The sequence below is a fragment of the Boleophthalmus pectinirostris genome, unplaced genomic scaffold, assembly GCF_026225935.1.
Source record: "Boleophthalmus pectinirostris isolate CB_2022bp ecotype Guang Dong unplaced genomic scaffold, ASM2622593v1 HiC_scaffold_21, whole genome shotgun sequence".
Classification (NCBI taxonomy): domain Eukaryota; kingdom Metazoa; phylum Chordata; class Actinopteri; order Gobiiformes; family Gobiidae; genus Boleophthalmus; species Boleophthalmus pectinirostris.
The window spans coordinates 6,452,449-6,472,777 of record NW_026571175.1 but is presented as its reverse complement, the minus strand read 5'-3'; the positions used below and the strand labels follow the sequence as shown (position 1 = coordinate 6,472,777).

At 43.4% G+C, this 20,329-nt stretch overlaps 1 protein-coding gene across 1 annotated transcript in view; it reads left to right on the top strand.

The window, feature by feature from the left end:
• Positions 1–20,022, top strand: part of grin2da (glutamate receptor, ionotropic, N-methyl D-aspartate 2D, a) — a 414,138-nt gene extending 394,116 nt beyond the window's left edge. Inside the window, exon 17 of the mRNA XM_055157602.1 lies at positions 16,915–20,022. Coding sequence (XP_055013577.1) covers positions 16,915–20,022 — 3,108 coding nt within the window. The remainder of the gene's footprint in view (positions 1–16,914) is intronic.
• The last annotated feature ends 307 nt before the right edge of the window (positions 20,023–20,329 follow it).

The window sequence follows — 20,329 nt, the reverse complement described above, 5'->3', positions numbered from 1 at the left end:
GAACATGTGCACCTTTTGTTTAAAAGAGACAACAATAAATGCACTGACAGGATTCTGAATGTAAAAAAAAAAAACACCTATAATCCCAAAACATAAGAAGAGTGGAAAGGGTTAAGATTTCATATTTAGCCCTAAAAGTCTGATCAGTTCCACACATGTAAGCACCGTAAAGTCATGGGAAATTCACTTAAGGTCACAAGAACCCTGTGCTCCTATTTAGACCTAATTTGCAAAAAATGTTTTTAGAATACAAAACACATGGTTTTTAGTATTTCATCATAGCCGATCATGAAAAATTTGATTACCAGGATTTTTATTTATTTATTTATTATTATGATTTTTTATTTTTTTTTGCAACACAAATATATTTGAAAACATACATTCATATTGTGAGTGGGATTGCCTCTTCACAGATCTTTTCTTTATTTATTTGTAAAGGGACAGCACATATTAATGAAGATTTAAAATGATGTGGATAATTTCCATCTTCAGTCCCTCAGTAGGTTGATGTGAAATCATCTACAGGACAGAGAAAAGCACGGCAACAATCACACAAAAGTACATAACACTAGTACACTCACTGTACATACAATTTATTTCTGTTCATTTGAACTTTGAAGCCAGGAATTAAAGAGTTAAACAACAACCCCTCAATATATATAAAAAGTAATAATAATAATAATTGTAATTTCTGACCTGTAACTGGGCTTGCCTGTTTGTCTCCTCGGAGAAAAATAAGTTTAACGCTGAGTTGTGGGACATTCCAGGCCAAGCTATAACATCTCCATGGAAGCAAAAAGGTGACTGACCGTCCACTAGAAAAGTGACACATTGCACCTTTACCTTGATCCATCTTCCAGCCCACACTCATCTGTCACTAGAGCAGAAGACAAAAATCTATCTGCTCCCTGAGTTTCCCTTTGGCGCTGGGCCCGGTGTGTTTGAGTGGAGCAGAGGTGAGGAGGGGCCATCACTCACAGCAGCTGTCCCACTCACACTGCACCCTTATGGGACACGGCGTTTTAGACTCACGGCCTGGAAATATTTATCCAGGAAGGACCAGGCCGAGCCAAGAATCTGTACAGGGAAACGGATGAGACTGTGGGTCGAACTGGACACAACACAGCAGAGAGAGACATCTTGTTGTTCAGAAGTAGAGAACTGTTTTTTTGTATTCTTTACTCCCTTCCTTTTAGTGATACTTTGCAGTGATATCATGCTGGGGGTGTTTTACGTGCATCTCTATTGACAGAATGTTCAGTAGTCACTATGGGGGCACAACGCACATATCAGCAAACACTAGAGTTGTTGTTCTCTAGACTGGTCTTGGTTTCATCTCAGATACGACCGCGTTTCGACTTGGTCTTGATCTTGAAGGCACTTGGACTCGGTCTTGTCACAGACTTGATGTCTGACACTCAACTAATATAATCAAATTTCATTACGGCCACTGCTGTCGGCAATAAAGTTGTACCGATGTGCGGGATTGCGAGGGGCTTCTCACTGCAGCCTATGGGCTCATCTGGAGCCCGCGGACACTGGGTGGCACATCACCACACGTGATCCCAGCGCACGTGGCTCGTCCACAACAGCGTGTACCCTCACATTCCAGCATGTATCACAGGGCAGGTTAAACTTTTTTAAAACATCCTACCTGTCCATCTGCGTCACGTCAGCGTGTCGCTCCTTACCTTTTCACGCTCTTGCTCCTCACTACATACAGCGCACACAGGCTCCCGAGAAGCAAAAACTTATCCAAAGTTATGTTACAGTGTGGGCACAAAGCAGGCCTACAGCACAGACCTACCGCGACTGAGTTTGTGTAATAAAAGTGCACAAATGCATCTGTATTTGTCACGACGTGCATTTGTTAAACGTGCAGAAGCTGCTAAATACCACTGCAAAAACCAGAAAGATAATGTAACTCCAGTTAGGAACTAGGAAAAAACAGGTTTAAAAATCCTACCCACGTTCTTTACTTTCTTCAGTTTTCTGTAAAAAGCCAGTGTAAGGGGCTCTCAAACTGTGGGTGATTTTCCAAAAAAAGGGGCGCAGAGTGTTTAAGTGCAGTACTTGTCTCAGTGCTTGGCTTATTTTAAGCCTAAATTAACATTAATCAGATAAAATGGAGATAGATTTATAAAAGCACTGACATATATGTGCCAAAATAACTGCTAAATACAAATAAATGTAGAAAATGAAATGACAAAGATGGACTTGATATGGTGTCGATGGGCCGTGGTCTTAGTTTTGTCTCAGTCTTGACCATTAATAGTCTTGGTCTTGTCTCGGGCTTGACCCTCAGAGGTCTTGTTCTTGACTACAACACTAGCACACTGTCCAAAATGTTTTAAGGTCCTCTGAAAACTCAATAAAAAAATGCTAAATGTTTTTAAACAGCATATTCACAGGAGCTTGTGATCAACACGAGCGTTCATGGTCCTGTTTAGATTAGGGTGACCACACATTCTTTTTTGACTGGACCTGTCCTCCAAAATGTCCAGGACTTTAACTCTCTAACAGTCAAGAGCTTTGTGTTGTGTGGGGGCGGAGACACTTTTCTTAGTTTAGGTGACTTAGTCTTGGTTCTGATCAGATACAAACACTGGCACATCTCTGCAGCGTGCGTCTGAACTCCGCCTTTCTCCTGCTCGCTCCCGTGGGTGCTCACAGTGAGGGGACAGACTGCTCCTTTGATCAGAAAACACACCTAAATGCGTTAAGCGTATTGCAAAGACAGTTTTTATGTAGGAATATTGGGTTATATCCGTTTATTGATTTAGCGCTTTGATTTGGCTCCTTTCTTGTAGATTATTAGTCTGATTAAAACCCCTTTCAGTTCTGTTTTATTTTTCCTAAAACACCTGACTAAAATTAGCCCCAACTCAAACTAGATCTGGTTCTGAACCCTTTGGAGCGTAGACGAAATGGTTGGAGTATTTTTGCCCTCTGCTGTCTGATCTACTCTCATTATAAGTGGAAACAAGTTCTACACAGAGAAGCAGAAGATTCAAAACTCCACCTGGACTGTTTTTGGTAAATACAGCTGGTGTGTTGTGTAACTTTTCTGGTAGAGGCGCCGTCAAATGCTTTTCTCTTTTTAAACCTTTCTAACTTCATGGAGACCAAACCAGACCAAGTTACAGAGCAGATCTGTGGAGAGGCGACCCCACTCACAGCAGAGTCCTGCACCGCAAATAGTTGTTGAAACGAGTAGTGATTATACACGGACAGGTCAGGTGAATCAAATGAACGATGAACTGGAGGAAAATACTTGACGTGAAAATGCCGTTTCCCAGTCTTTTCCTAGAACGATGGGCCAGGTTGAGAGAGTGACTTTACTTTATTTATTACATAAAACCGATCACAGAGGTGATCAGATGCACTCCTGGTTTAGACCTGGTTCGGTCCTGGTTCAGTCCCGGTGTAGTCCCGGTGTAGTCCTGGCAATCGACTCTGCAGTTGCAGCGTGTATATATTTATAATCCGCTAATGTCATGGTGTAGATTCACTCCTGGTTCAGTCTTGGTTCAGTTCTAGTGTAGTCCTGGTTCAGTCCTGGTTTAGTCCGGCTGTAGTCCTGGTTCAGTCCTGGTTTAGTCCTGGTTTAGTCCGGGTGTAGTCCGGGTGTAGTCCTGGTGTAGTCCGGTGTAGTCCGGGTGTAGTCCGGTGTAGTCCTGGTGTAGTCCCGGTGTAGTCCGGGTGTAGTCCTGGTGTAGTCCTGGTGTAGTCCGGGTGTAGTCCGGTGTAGTCCGGTGTGTAGTCCGGTGTAGTCCGGTGTAGTCCTGGTGTAGTCCGGGTGATCAGCTCTGTTGTTTGCTGCGTGTATATATTTATAATCCACTAATGACACAGTGTAGGTTCAGTGCTGGTTTAGACCTGGTTAAATCCTGGTTCGGTTCTGGTTCAGTCCTGGTATAATCTGGTTTAGTCCTGGTGTAATCCCGGTGTAGTCCGGGTGTAGTCCTGGTGTAGTCCTGGGTGTAGTCCCAGTGTAGTCTGGTGTAGTCCTGGTGTAGTCCGGGTGTAATCCTGGTGTAGTCCGGGTGTAGTCCTGGTGTAGTCCAGGTGTAGTCCCGGTGTAGTCCTGGTGTAGTCCTGGTGTAGTCCTGGTGTAATCCCGGTGTAGTCCGGGTGTAGTCCTGGTGTAGTCCTGGTGTAATCCGGTGTAGTCCGGGTGTAGTCCTGGTGTAGTCCGGTGTAGTCCCGGTGTAGTCCGGGTGTAGTCCGGTGTAGTCCTGGTGTAGTCCGGTGTAGTCCGGTGTAGTCCGGGTGTAGTCCTGGTGTAGTCCGGGTGTAGTCCTGGTGTAGTCCGGTGTAGTCCGGTGTAGTCCGGGTGTAGTCCCGGTGTAGTCCGGGTGATCAGCTCTGTTGTTTGCTGCGTGTATATATTTATAATCCGCTAATGACACAGTGTAGGTTCAGTGCTGGTTTAGACCTGGTTAAATCCTGGTTCAGTCCTGGTATAATCTGGTTTAATCCTGGTGTAGTCCTGGTGTAGTCCGGGTGTAGTCCTGGTGTAGTCCGGGTGTAGTCCTGGTGTAGTCTGGGTGTAGTCCTGGTGTAGTCCGGGTGTAGTCCCAGTGTAGTCTGGGTGTAGTCCTGGTGTAGTCCTGGTGTAATCCCGGTGTAGTCCGGGTGTAGTCCTGGTGTAGTCCGGGTGTAGTCCTGGTGTAGTCCGGGTGTAGTCCGGGTGTAGTCCTGGTGTAGTCCGGGTGTAGTCCTGGTGTAGTCTGGGTGTAGTCCTGGTGTAATCCGGGTGTAGTCCTGGTGTAATCCCGGTGTAGTCCGAGTGTAGTCCTGGTGTAGTCCTGGTGTAGTCCGGGTGTAGTCCGGGTGTAGTCCGGGTGTAGTCCGGGTGTAGTCCCGGTGTAGTCCCGGTGTAGTCCTGGTGATCAGTTCTGCTGTTTGCTGCGTGTATATATTTATAATCCGCTAATGACACAGTGTAGGTTCAGTGCTGGTTTAGACCTGGTTAAATCCTGGTTCAGTCCTGGTATAATCTGGTTTAATCCTGGTGTAGTCCGGGTGATCGGGTCTGCGGTTGTAGCGTGTCTGTATTTATAATCCGCTAATGACACGGTGTAGGTTTAGTCCTGGTTTAGTCCTGGTTTAGTCCTGGTTTATTGGGCTGTCGGACTGATGGGCTGACCCCGATTTATCACAGACATGGACAAGTAACGGGTGAAATGTTAATGGGTCCAGGCAGTTGTGGTTCTCCAAAAAATGGACTCGTGCTGGACTCTGGCTCACAGTCAGAATGTCTGTTTTTCTAGATATTTTTGAGCTATAAAACCACCTGTAACTGAACAAATGTAAGTCAGAGCTGCTCTAAGGTCATAGCGTGAACACTGTAAGCAGAGCAAAGACATATCCAGAGAAACAAGCAGGTGACTGGACCCTCAACCAAAAAGTTACACAATGCACCTTTAGCTTTTGGTCTTTATTTAAAAAGGACAATGTACAACGACAATAAGTTTTTTCCGAGCCAGGTTATACCTAAATATCCCACTTCCATCTGCAGTCAGTGATACAAAAGTCCTGTTAACATTTTGTGAATTTTAGAGTTATTTTTTTATTGTGGATTGGGAAAAAAAACTCGTCCAGATCCTTTATCAGATGATGGACAAAACATGGGCCCTGTGACTCTTTTAAGACACTGAAAGATCACATATTTCTTTTGTTTTGTATCTTTGCTTGCATTTTATTGTATTTTTAAATTTTTTTCAAACCTCGACCTTCACACGTGTCACAGCTCATAAATGATTCTCTCTAAACACCACTTCCGTAGGTTTATTTCCGGAGTCAGATCCACTAGAAAAGTCAGAGCACCTTTAGCGGAGGTCAACTGTTCTCAGAGCACAAGGGCAATGGCTATGGAGAGTCTGAGCCCAGCGAAAGAGAGAAGAGAGTGAGAGGAGGAGAGAAAGAGTGAGAGAGAGAGAGACAGAGAGCGGTGAGAGGGAGGAGAAAGAGGGAGCAGCGAAGTGTAACAGGTCTGCGGTCGGTTTGGTCCAGGAACAGAGGCGGAATAAAGGCGACGGAGAGATCGGAAGAAGGATTGAGGTGGGAGGAGAATAGGGGGAAGGGAGCGAGAGATAGGAGAGTAAGAGGAGGAGGAGGAGGAGGGACAGGAGGAGGAGAGAGATAAACGAGGAGGAGAGGCAACGAAAGAGAGACTGGAGGAAGACAGAAGGAGAGAAGGAAAGGAGCAAGGAATAGAAGAATAGAGAAAGACAGAAGGAGGAGGAGAGGGGGCAGAAAGGAGGAAGAGGTGAGAGAGAGAAGATGGAGGAGACAGTGGGAGGAGTGGACAGGGGGAGGAGAGACAGAAGGAGGAAAGGAGAATGTGAGGGAAGGAGACATGAAGGAAGGATGAAGTGGGGAGCAGAAGAAGGAGAGGAGAAGAAGCAGGGATGATTGAGTGGAAAGAGAGAAAGGAGGAGGAGATGGGAAAGAGAGAAGGAGACATGAGAGGAGAGGAAGCAGGGATGACTGGGAGGAGAAAGAGAAAGGAGGAGGAGATGGGGAAGAGCGAGGGAGACGGGAGAGGAGAGGTGAAGAAAGCGAGAGACTGGAGGAGGTGAGACAGAAGGAGGAGGAATGGGGGAAAAGAGAGGGAGGAGAGGGAAAGGAGCGATATATTACAAGGACCTTAAACAGAGGACAAGGAGGAGAGGTGTGACAGGAGCAGTGTTGGGAAGGTGACTTTTAAAATGTATTCCCCTACAGATTACAGATTACATCCCCCAAAATGTAGTTTGTAACGGAATCCATTAAGTTACTTAAAGTGAGTAATGTAATCTGAATACTTTGGATTACTTGATATTGTCATGCTTTTTCACTTGTTTTGCATATTATCATTTGTCATTTAATAAATAAATAAAAAATATATATAATGCCATGTTTTTTTTTTTAACTACATGAATGTAACAATCACATCGTGAAAATTCTTGTTTGTTTAGTCTTTACTTGACCATATAAAAAAATATTATTGATAGAGAAATTTTTTTTTTATATGAAATCACAATTATGTCCACCTACTGTTAGTGTCATATTGTATTAGTCCTAGTTTAGACCTGGTTTTAGTCCTAGTTTAGTCCGGTTTTAGTCCTTGTTTTAGACCTGGTTTACACCTGATTTAGTCCTGATTTAGTCCTGGTTTAGTTCTGGTTTAGTGCTGGTTTAGTCCTGGTTTTTGTTCTGGTTTTAGTCCTGGTTTAGTCCTGGTTTTTGTTCTGGTTTTAGTCCTGGTTTAGTCCTAGTTTAGTTCTAGTTTAGTCCTGGTTTAGTCCTGGTTTTAGTTCTGGTTTAGTCCTAGTTTAGTCATAGTTTAGTTCTAGTTTAGTCTTGGTTTAGTCCTGGTTTAGTCCTGTTTTTAGTTCTGGTTTAGTTCTAGTTTAGTCTTGGTTTAGTCCTGGTTTAGTCCTAGTTTAGTTCTGGTTTAGTTCTAGTTTAGTCCTGGTTTAGTCCTGGTTTTAATTCTGGTTTTAGTCCTGGTTCAGCCCAAAATGTGAAAACAGGAAAATACCACCATGTAATCCATTTATTTTAACAAAGTAACTGTAATCTAATTACCACTCACTGAAACAGTAACTGTGACCAAATACAGTTACTCTTAATTTGTACTCTGATTACGTAACTCCGGTACATGTAATCTGTTACTCCCCAACACTGGACAGGAGAGATAGCAGGAGGAGACGAGGGAGAGAAAGGATTAGAAGAGGGAAAAACAGGAGGAGGAGGAGAGCTGAAGCAAAGATCGGAGGAGGAGAAGAGGAGTAGAGGTGGAAGAAAAGGAGTTGAAGAGAGAGAGAGAGAGGAGTAGGTGGAGAGGGGCTGAGTCAGGGCTGATGCACAAAGTGAAACCGCAAAACTTGGACCCTGAAGAAAGAAGCAGATAAAACTGGTTCAGAGGATTATTTCTCATCCCAGCAGTGTGGAGCCAGAGAAACTTACTTCAATTACAAGATATAGACGCTTATTTTAAAGAGACTAAATTACGCTATTTTCTGATCCATGTTCTAATGTTGTTTCGTCATCACAAACAGACCCGGAGTTGTGTTTTGTTTCATTTACACATTTTAAAGACATAAATCCTGCATATTTAGGCTGAGTTCTTCTCTCAAACACTCTGTTCCATGTTTTGATGTCGTGGTAATACAGGACTCCATACACCTTCACTAGAATCATTTGGATCATTTCAGACATGGACACAAACGGTAAAAGGTACCAGTTAAAGGGACAGTTTGGATTTTTGGACATAAGACTTAATTTTCCTAGTGAGCCAGAGTGTTGGAGACGTGTGGAGACACTTTTTGAAATATTCCATCCAGTCCTTGTATTTGCAGAAGTCGCTGGTGCTAGGCTAGTGCATGTCAATGGCCATAGTTAGCCTGCCATTAAAAACAGTCTTACCCACTCCACAAAACACCCGAAGCAAATCTATTATTACACCAGACTGTCCATGTAAATGTTTTTGTCAAATAGAGTAGAATAATTTTAGAAGTAAAACCAACCTTGCATTTGAAGGATTTATGTCTGAGCAGCAGCAGCGAGTTGTACTTCCTGATAGAAAACTTGGCAGCGGCGGACTGATATATGAGAAAATAGTCCCTCAACATGCCACAATTCATGCGATGCAAAGTTAGTTTTATTTCAAACATTATTCTATCAATGAAATGAAATGAAGCCCTATGTCCAACATTCCTAACTGTCCCTTTAACTTGAAAACTACCACTTCATGACATCACAGTGTGGACCAGAGCATTTTGAGTTTTGGATAATGGTGACTCAAGCATGTGAATGAAACAAAACAGGGATTAACAATAGTATAACAAGACTTAGCGCTCACTAGAATCAATTTTGTGTAATATAGGACCTTTAAGTTATGGTTAGTATTTTCTTTACAAATAGATATTGAGTTAAAGGTTTGTGTTGGTTCATTTGGTCTCCTGATAATTTATGTTATGAGGTTCTTTTGTTTGGACTGCTCACTAGCGCTTTTCCTCAGAGTGGTCATGTGATGGGCTGTGATGTGTCCAGTCAGCTGATTTAAACAGTTTTTGTCAGGTCTGAAAAGAAGAAACATGTTATCGACATTCTGTTCAAATCCAGAAAGCTCTGGAACCAGACCATGGAGCGAGAAACCCCTCTGTCCAACCACAGCCGCTCATTTGCAGCACAAATGCAGAAGACATCTCCACTCGAAAATTCTCATAACATTCAGAACAAAATATATGAAGTATTTTATCTGAGCTAAATAAGAGTTTGGTGCTTGTTGGTTCTACTGAAATCAGTCGTTTCTCTGTCCTTTGTTTTCTTCTTCTGTTTTATACTTCATCATGTTTTGACATAAACAGAGCCATAGAAAAGGAAATATTTAATTTAAGAAAGGCAAGTTTATTTGAACAGCACAATTCGTACACAAAGTAAATCAAAGTGCTTTGCAAAATAAGAAATGCATTAAAATCACAATACAAACAAATCAAAACGTAAATAATGATCATAAAATTAAGGAGAGAGAGACATTAAATGAAAGAGACGAGTGTGGAATGAAAAATGAAAACCTTTCAGCTAAACAGAACCATTTTGAGCCTGGATTTAAAAAGCGTCAAAGTTAAAGGCCTGTCTCACATCTTCAGGAAGACTGTTCCAGGTTTTAGCTGCATGAATCTGAAACATTGACGCCCCTTGTTTAGTCGTGACTCTGGGCACCAGCAGGAGGCCGGTCCCTGAGCTCCTCAGAGTGTGAGATGGTTTAAGTTTTGCAGCTCATCCAAGCTAAACTACAACGCTAAACAAGGTCTGTTAGGCTACGTTCAGACTACAGGACTTAATGCTCAATTTGGACTTTTTAGTGAAATCCAGTTTTTGTGTGTGTGTGTGTGTGTGCGTGCGCGAAGTAGTTCACATTTCCAGTTAAATGCATCTCGTACGTGATCTCCAGTGTGAACTTTAAACACCCTAAAAGTGTCCCACATGCACATTGCACTAAACATGTATGCAAGCATTGAGCACCTGGAGATTTTAAAGTTCCTCTCGTACCGGAGCCAGAACATGTACAGCTTTTTGTTTTAAGGAGGAGATTAAGAAGGAGAAGGACAAGGTTTTTGGCCATGGCGTTTTGTGGGGCAGTGGCAGCAACGTCCGTATAAAGGAACGTGTGGGTGCGGAGTCACAGCCAAGACTAGTTGGATTACTATGTACTTTGCTGCTTCACTGACACAGAGTTCCTGCACAATTTCCATAAGACAAGAAGAACATTTGAGTATATTTGTGAGTTTGTTGATGACATATAGGTAGTATGAATGCGACCTGACCATTCAGACTGAGGTTACATGTCAAAAGATTGGATGTGTATCGGTTTTAGCAGCACATATCCAGGTGGCCTGGGTCGCATATGAAAACAATTTGTGTCATTCAAACTGTCATTAAAAGATCAGATACAGGTTACATGGGGTGAAAAAAATCAGATTTGGGTCACTTCAGGCTGCAGTCTGAACACAGCCTTTGTTTCTGTGTAGTCAGCTCCTCCCTTCAGGCAGATATAAGGCCAGAACTGAAGAAGCAACTTGGAAGAGCAGCGTCTTCAATCACAAACGTTTGTCCAGCTGACAGAATAGAATGTCTCTTTTGTTATGACGGATCATGTGTTTCACTGATCAATCAAACCTACCTACAGGATACAGTTACACACTCACTCAGGCCAGATAAAGAAACGAATGCACTGTTCCCCATTTGTAAAACGTATAAAGTACTTTAGCTCCATTCTATCTACCCGTTCCACCTGGACCATCATCATATCAATCTTTGTAGCATGGTCACTTTATGTTCTACCTCCAGTGTTGAGAAGGTTACTTTTAAAATGTATTCCCCTACAGATTACAGATTACAGATTACATATCCCAAAATGTAGTTTGTAACATAATCCATTAAATTATTTAAAGTGATCTGAATGTAATCTGAATACTTTGGATTACTTGATATTGTCATGCTTTTTAAAACTACATGGATGTAGCAACCACATCGTGAAAATTCTTGTTTGTTCTCTTCAAATTGTCTGAGTCCAAGTCTCCATAAAGTTGTTTGCTGTAGAGGAGCAAAGACTAGGATATGTTAATGTTTGGTCTACTAAAAGACAATAAAAAACCCAGTCTTTCCTTAAGCATATAAAAAATATTATTGATAGAGAAATGATGTTTATATGAGATCACTGCTGCCTTCAATTATGTCCACCTACTGTTAGATGTCATATTGTTTAGACCTGATTTAGTCCTAGTTTTAGTTCTTTTTTTAAATCTTGGTTTTAGTCCTGATTTAGTCCTGGTTTTAGTCCTGATTTAGTCCTGGTTTTAGTCCTGATTTAGTCCTGGTTTAGTCCTGGTTTTAATCCTGGTTTTAGTCCTGATTTAGTCCTGGTTTAATCCTAGTTTAGTCCTGGTTTAATCCTGGTTTTAGTCCTGATTTAGTCCTGGTTTAGTCCTGGGTTTAGTCCTGGTTTAGTCCTGGTTTAGTCCTAGTTTTAGTCCTGGTTTAGTCCTGGTTTTAGTCCTAGTTTAATCCTGATTTAGTCCTGGTTTTAATCCTAGTTTCGTCCTGGTTTAGTCCTGGTTTTAGTCCTAGTTTAGTCCTGGGTTTAGTCCTGATTTAGTCTTGGTTTTAGTCCTGGTTCAGTCCTGGTTTTAGTCCTAGTTTTGTCCTGATTTAATCCTGGTTTTAGTCCTGATTTAGTCCTGGTTTAGTCCTGGTTTTAGTCCTGGTTTTAGTCCTGGTTTTAATCCTAGTTTAGTCCTGGTTTTAGTCCTGGTTTAGCCCAAAATGTGAAAACAGGAAAATATCGCCCTGTAATCCATTTATTTCTACAAAGTAACTGTAATCTCATTACCACTCATTGAAACAGTAACTGTAACCGAATACAGTTACTCATAAATTGTACTCTGATTATGTGTAACGCTGGTACATGTAATCTGTTACTCCCCAACACTGTCTACCTCTTATTTTCTCCATATGCTTCACATCTGATCCAGCTGCACCTGTAAACCCTGTGACCGATTTCACCTCCCGTCTCTAAACACAGTCCTTATCTCCTACAGTATGTTCCCTTTCTGGATAAATACACCGTGTTCCGTGCCCTCCTCTGCCCTCTCCCCCTCTCCCTCTCTCCCTTAAATCTCTCTATATGTCTGAGAGCCACTATGTCCAATCCCTTTAACCCAATCACTGACTTCTCCGGGTTTAATTTCACACCGCTGTGCCTCGCGTGTAGCCAGAACCGCTGAATCATACACCAGGAAATGTCTATTATTATTACTTACACATCTCCCCCCCATGTCGGACCCACCTCCCAATGGGGCGTGGGGTAGATTTACGCGAGCCGGCAAAGCATTCATCAAACGCGCCGAAAGATCTCTATAGTCCTAATGAATCTTCGGCCGGCATAGATAATTTAAAGGGCCCTCCTCAGTGCTGCTAATTGAGAACCATCTATCTATCTGAACGCCGAATATGGGATGGGGTTATTTCATGTTGGATAAATCTTTGGAGGTGTTTAAATGAAAAAGGCTGCGTAAGGAAGTGCTAATTCACGCGTTGGGGATGATCTTTTATTCATGACGGAGAGAGTGGACCGCGGAGTGAGACGGAGACGGAGACGGGGGAGTGTATTAAGAGGTCTGGGTTGCGTAAAGTTGAGCGAGGACAAATAAAGATGGATGGAGATAGGGATAGAAGCCGAGCTCAGAGGTTTTATTCAAATCGAAATATGATGTGGTTTGACTGTGGCCGGGATATGTTTTATCTTGGAAGGCGTTTAAATTTGGGCTAGAAAGTCAAGATGGATGTCAGTGTAGTTAAGGCAAGTGAAATTTATTTGTATAGCACATTTAAAAACCACCACAGTTGACCAAACATTTACATAAAGCAGTAAACCACAATACATAATACACAGAAGGGTGGTCCATCAAAGCATGGTAGAAAATAAAGTTTCATTAGGTTTTAGCATCCAAAAGATGATTTAGGTAGGAGATGCTTTAGAGGTTGCTCAAGCTGCATGAAGTTTTGAAGCTCCTGTAGATGATTTGGTTTTCCTTAAGAAGCTGTCACAGTATGAAAATTCAGTTGTCAAGAAAGCACCTTAACAGCTTTTGGCCGACATCTTTGGTACTTGGATGAAGAAATGGTTGACCTGGCATTCTTCCACTCCAGTGTGACAGAAGAACAGAAGAAGCTGATGGTTCACAATATTATGGAAAAGGAAGGCTGAGAGGTTCGACCATTAATGTGCCGTTAATCAAGCAGATTATGAAGAGAAGACGTCAGTCACGATGTGTTTTTTGTAGATTCTTTATCTGCCAAAAATATTTGTAACAATTCCCCGACAGACTGGTCTGATGATGCAGACATTCACAAGGCTGCTAAAACTGTGCATTCCAGGAAAGTGGTCAGTGATGTTGCTGAAAGCGGCTGAAGCTCATTGAAGATTTTAACTGTAGCCGAACAAAGAATGAAGATCAGAAACAGTATCTACTGCAAGTCAAAGAGCACAGGCACATCTTTTGTGAAGCCAACAAAGTCACAGTGGTTGCTGGACTAACTAAGTAACTTTTTATGGATTTATGGACTTTCTAAGTAACTTTATATGGACCTTCTAAGTAATTTTTATGCCTTATTTATTTGGTTGGCAATGTTACAGCATAGGCCCTGTAGGGCAATTTTCAAGTGTCTTGAGCAACCTCTAAAAAATAATTAATTTGCATAAAATTTGGACCCCAATATTTTGGTCAGATATGGAACCAATTGCAGATCTAGAGAATTTAGATTAGGTTAATATAGGTTGAAATAATAATTGAAAATGGAAGGTGCTGCAGCTTAGTTAATGGTAAATGCTTTTGCAAACAGTATCTTGAGCAGACTTTCACAGTCCTCTAGTGTTTCAGCAGCGCCCCCTGATGGTTAAAAAATTCTGTTCCAAAGTTTGTCTCCTCTGGTGTTCAGTGTGGAGGAGGGACAGAGGAGCAGCTGGTCCTCAGACCTCAGAGCTCGACTGGGCGTGTGACGATGTAAGAGCTCTGATGAGTAAGGTGGGGCTAGAACATGTAGGCTTTTTTTTTAAAATGTCTTTTAACATGGACAGGTAGGCAGGAGGGTGGCACACTGCAAATTCCTCAGATCTGGCCAATATTTTAAAACTTATATCTGGTTATTCATCTTGTTTTCAGATTTATTATCTACTTACTGAGTAACTCATTCTGAGACTGCTTCATTCTAGTCTAGAGGTAGTTTATTTTAAGAGAACTTGTCAAATAAAATGATCGTGCTGCATGGACAGATTATTTCACTACTTATCAGCCAATTTCTGATAGATTTAAGTGTTTATATCTTAAAGTTTGGCCAAGCTTTTCTACAAAGCAAGCTCTGGGGTAAAATGTTCCCACTTTTTGGTTCCTGTCAGGAGGCGAGTTGCTGCGTTTGCGCCCCCTTGAGGCGAGTTACAATGTAGTAGATGTACCATTTGAAGAGGGCAAAATGTCCCAAAGTGAAAAATAGTGTATACTAAATTGAACACCATAATGGCAACTAGCCTTATTGAAAGCATTCATTATTAATAAACGAATAAGGAGTAGGGCTGAACTATTTGTTTTTCTAAGCATTGCAATTCAGTTTATTGGGCAGCAGTAGTTCAGTTGGTGTTCGTCTGAAGATTTTGGTTCAAATTCTGCTCCCAGCATGAACTTTATTGGTCGAGTGCTCAGATCCAGTTATCTGTCATCTCGTTTGACGGTTCTGTCCCAGCTCCCACTGTTGAATATTGTCACTATGTCCCAATGTATTTATGTTTTAATATTAGGACTTTGCTTGAAATGTACATTTTAACCAGAGAAGACTTTTGAAGCATGAACAGATAAACTAATACAAGAATCACATGCATTTCAGAACATGTTTGTCGAGCTCTAAAGTACAGGATTAGCAGGATGAGTAAATTTGGCTCCTCAAATAATTGACATCTTTGCTGTATACTAACTGCAGTCATTCAAATTGAGATTTAAAAAGCAATATATCTTCTTGCTGAGGGATTCTGTTCAATCCCCCTAATCGATTTATTGATTGAACAAATGATTATCTGTTGACTTGACTTATCTCCACTTGTTATAGCATCTTATTTTCTTAAACTTAAACTCTTATTACTCTAAGTTAGTGACATAACCCTATAATGATATTTGTTATATAAGCTGGATAGTAAAAATAGAACAGTAAAAAAAGTTTTAAGGACTAAAAGAAAAGATATCTGGTTGTCCTTGTTCCTCCCCAGCTTGTGTGTGTGTGTGTGTTTGTGTGTGTGTCTGTGTGTGTTTGTCTGTGTGTGTTTGCTTCTGTGTGCGGTGGTCGGGTTTATAATGAGCAGCTCATTTGTTGTTCACAGTTTCCTTCTGCTGCTCTGAGTTTCCTCTGTCTTATCCGTGTCAGGGAAGACCTTGTTTACATTAGCTATTTAAACTTTACCTAAAAAAAGAAATAAAAATTTTAAAAAAAGACTCAAATATTAAAGAATAACAGCAACTATTCATCATCTCAGACAGTGTGTGAAGTTTTAGGTGCATGCAATTTCAGTTGAGAAAAAGAATTATGATTATTTTACAATGCAGGATTACAGGATTATGTACGTGGGAGATAGATGAATACATGATGGATGGGTGGATAGATATAATTCTTTTACAGTGATTGACACATTCAGTTTTGTTGGTTGATGATTTTCATAAAACCTCTGAAGACTAAATCATTGTTAAAACTGATTATCTGTTTTAGTCAAGTAATACTTAGTAATATTTTAGCGGAAACAAAGACTTAATTCATAATGAACAAATACTTTGGCTAGCACTTATGCTTTACAGCAGAGGTCTTCAATGGGGGAAGGTACTGCAAAAATCTTTCTTGAAGGATGAGGATGAACTGGTTTTCAGGGGGTTCTGGCTGTTTGCTCCTTCATCACGTCTGACTCTCTCTCATCATTCCCTCGTTTCTCGCTCCCTGTGAATCTCGGCACGGATTTGATAATTTGTTCTAAAGAGTTCTGTTACAGCTTTACTTTTACGCACAGCGGAACTTAAGATTCATACATACTACCATTCATCGGAAAGGGGTGAGGCATCTTCCCACATAAACCAAGTTCCAAAGTCCGCTGCCAGCCTCCTCTCTACTCACGAAGTGAACAGGAGAGTAGGAGGGAGTCGTGTCTTTCCTCTTGCTCCTCAGATCAGAATGACCGGAAAAGTTTAGTGTCCTATGTCAAACTCTTGTCCATGTGTGCTGTGGCTCCTCTTGTTTAATCATTTAAAAAAGTCACATTTTGAGCCCATTTTCCATGATGTCATTGCTTCATTGATCTGTCCTTCTCAGAGTCACCACGAACTCACAAAGTGCAGCTTAAACTTAGCCTTGACTCGCACTTATTTCTGTCTTGGAACAAGTTGAGGCTTAAACTGGAGATGGGGCTAGTTTCAGCTCAGGATTTCAGGATAAGCCTGGACTTGTTAAGTGACTTTGATGGAATACCCTCCTAGTATGGAATGTGCAATAATAGAGTAGCTGTTTATACAGACACTAGGCCCAATTTAATATAAAACACAAATGAATGTCTTATATATAGTAAAGGGTCCCTGCTTCAGTTCTCCATTAGTTAGGGGGATGTTGAAGACCCCTGCTTTACAGCAAGTAGGATCTGGGTTTGATTATCAGGTCACCACCTTTCTGTGCGGAGTTTGTTGTTTCCTCTAACAACCAAAACATGCACTATAGATAAACTCTTTCAGCTAAGGCAGTCAAGACCAACACCTGAATTTGGGTCCATGAGCAGCAGGAGCTCACACTTGTTACTTGTCACACTAATTACAATCTCTCTTTGTTATCTCTTCTCAGGGGATGTACAGCTGCTGCCAGTTCGAAGACGAGACGACACCAGGGGGCAGTAAGGGCTCTCTGCCCCAGTACCACTCTGTGAGCAGCATGCCCAGCGTACCCCAACAACACCTGGTGACCGCTACCGTCAACAACACCACCGCTATCGCCATGGTACAGCAACAACCACAACAAAAACTCCACCCCCAACCACAGCAAGGCCAAACTTACACCACCATGCTCCCGGGATCTCCACCTACTTCTGGACACTCTGCGATGGCTTTGGGACCTTCCAATAGTCCGTTACTCGAAGGACCTATGCCTTGTTCGACGTTCTTGCCTCGTCACGATCGCAGACTCGCTGTTGTGGATCGCTGGAACAGGCCAAAACCGGAAAAAGTTTTGAGTGCGGGGAGTAGCAGTGGTGGTATTGGAATTGGAGGTATTGCTGGTGGGATAACGGAAATACCATCTCAATCGCAATATCAGCAAAACATCGGGCAGCACTGGAGTTTGCAAGGAGGTGTTCCAACTGCAGCGGGTGTAGATACCAGTTTAGAGGAGTACAAAAGGTACTATGGACCTATCGATCCAGAGTTGGGAGCAAACTCGGAACAACAGAAAGAAAAATCTGCTGCAAATTCGAGAGGGGTGAAAGCGTCAGGGATGACAAGACCCAGTAAAAGTTCGCAACAAGCTTTGGGACTAATGATACCGAAACCACCGCCGCCGCTACCTTCATCTCCGCGCAGGCCTCCGTTTTGGCGGAGAGGTAGTTTATCGCAAGCGAGAAGGAAAAGCTCAGGCGGTCCGCTGTACGAGAATATTTTGCCTTTGGGGAGAAGGGGTGGAGGAAGGTACGGTCCAAATGAAGGGAGACGGAGCAGAAGACCCCCGCCTCCTCCGCCGCTGCCCGTTCCGCTATCCTCGCCAACCCATACGCCAACCACGCCATCATCGCCATGCCGATTCTACTCAACCTGCTCAAGCGCGTCGTCATCTGAATCTTCCGAGTCTTCGTCATCCTCCTCGTCCTCCTCTGCCTCGCTCTCCAGATCAAACTCTCCATCTTCGTGTTCCAGTGAAAGCTCATACAATTCTTCTCTTAGTTTTCGGTATAGGGCGGGCGATTTTACAGTCGACGATGATTACGATTCAGATTTGCTGACGGAGGAGTCTAGCCTACTGCTCGGTTCTCGAAGGAAGATACGCTCACGCCGCATGTCTTCGAGATCGCTCCCCTGCAGTCCGCCCCCTCCACCGGTCCCGCCAAGAAAGCCGCGCCTCCAAAGAGATTACGTAAGGGAGCGTACAAGCAGCCAGCTCGCACAGCTGCAAGAGTGGTGGGCGTCTTGGGCGGATAGAGAGAGAGGGAGGAGGGAGTCGAATACGAGGGCGGGGGATGGAGGGGCGGGGCTCAGAGACGAGAAGCGACACCATAAGGAGAGGGAAAGAGAGAGAAAGCGAAGAAAGAAAGGACGGAAGAAAAAGAAACGCGAAGAGAGGGAGAGAGAGAGGGAAAGAAAAAGGCGTAAGGCAAAAAAAAAAAGGAAAAAAGACGATAAGACGCGAAAGAGGGAACGGAAGAGATCGGAGCAAGACGGAGGAGAGGGAGAGAAGAGGGAGGAACAAAAAGCAGCAACGCCGGACTACACTTCGTACCCACCTTTAAGGCGAGAATCGTTTAGGAAGAAAAGCGAAAGTTCAATTCGGAGTTATGGGTGGAATATACCTCCAGCGGACGATGACAGGAAGGACGAAAAAGACAGGGATGAAGGAGAAGAGAGCAGAAAGGATAGACATCTTAGGAGGAGAAATAGCAAGCATTACCAGAGTTCTAGCAGCAAGCCAACAACCTCTGTGAAATTTTGGGGAGGAGGGAACCAAACTTCTGACTCTATCCCGTCTGCCTTTCTGCCGTTGTTGCCGGTATCCTCAAAAAGACGGAAAAGTAAAAGTTCAGACAGGGATGGAACTGGGGTGGAGGGAGAGAGAAGACCGTTGCTAGGGAGGAGTGATAGAGGAGATGTGCATTCAAAAGAAGGGTTGTCCTTTCATGAATGGGAGTCAGATGTAGAAGACGAATCGGATCAGGAGAGACGGAAAGGAGAGAGAAAAAGACGTTCAGGGGGAAGATCGATTTCAGATGAGGAGCGGGATAAGGTAGTCGGGATATACTCGGATGATGATGGATCTTCTGGAGAATTTGGGAAGTTTGAGAGGTACTGGGAGGATCACGAAGGCAGAGCGGTGGGCGGGATAGGAGGAGGTGGGTGGTTCTTTAGTACGTATCCTTCTAGGGAAAAGATCGGAAGCGTAGAGAGTCGAGATGACCTGTTTTTGGAAAGAGGGGATCGCTGGGGAACCACGGAGAGTGGGTGGGGGTCTGGTGGAGGAGGAGGAGGTGGAGATGGAGGTGAGAGAGGCTGGGGATCGGGTTCGCACTGGCCTCCTCCTCCCTTAACTCCTCCGCCTCCAAGACGATACTGGTCCGTGGATAAACTGCATATACAAGATGAGAAGAAAAGCAAGCGGAAGTATAAGGATAAAAGCAGAGGGCATGCCGCTTGTACCTCTTGCCAGTCTCCGCGACACCACCCGCACTCTGCCAAATGGTCCCGAGTTACTTCCCGCAGCCAGGAGGAGCTGTACCACCACTGCCAGAGCTTTGGCGGAGGTCCCCTGAAACCCAAACATGACTCTTCTTCATCGTCCAAGCCGGATCGCTCCCAAAATCTGTCCAAATCCGGCAGCCAGTCCAACCTCAGCGTGCAACAGCGGGGCAGATCAGATAGGGACAGGGACAGAGGGAGGCAGCCGTCGCCACCTTCTGGACTGATCCCACCTACTGTCCCAGCTCTCCCTGCTCCTCCATCTACGTCCCATCCAATCCACGCTCCCCCCACCTCCTCCTCTTCTGTCTCCTCCCCCTCTGTAGTGTCCTCCACGCCGGGCGCCCCTCCCTCCTCCTCCATGGCCTCGGCAAGTGCCAAACTGCAGTATCAGAGACTCCGCTCTGCCCCTCAGCCCCAGAGGTTCCCACAGTCTCCACATTTACCCTTAAAAGCCAAGAGCATGTGCTCGCGTCGGGGCTCAGCACACTTCTCTAGTGTGGAGAGTGAGGTCTGAACCACAAAGGACTGGACACGACTGCCTTGATGGGCTTTCACTATCAGCAGGTGAACTGGATTTTAGCCGGCCCAGTATCGACCAAGGCAGGGCAGCTAAGTTAGTTCAATAATTAACAACTCTGAGCCCTTTCATATAGTTCTGCACAAAGAAATCTAAAAGCCAAACTAACCCGCCGGGGATGGTCACTATCTTTCAATATGTGAAAGACCACAGCAACAATGTGCATTCTCTGAACTTGTTTCACTCAAACAAGCCTGAAACTGAAGAGAACTCCTTTCTATGTTCAGTTAAGGGCTTTGGACGT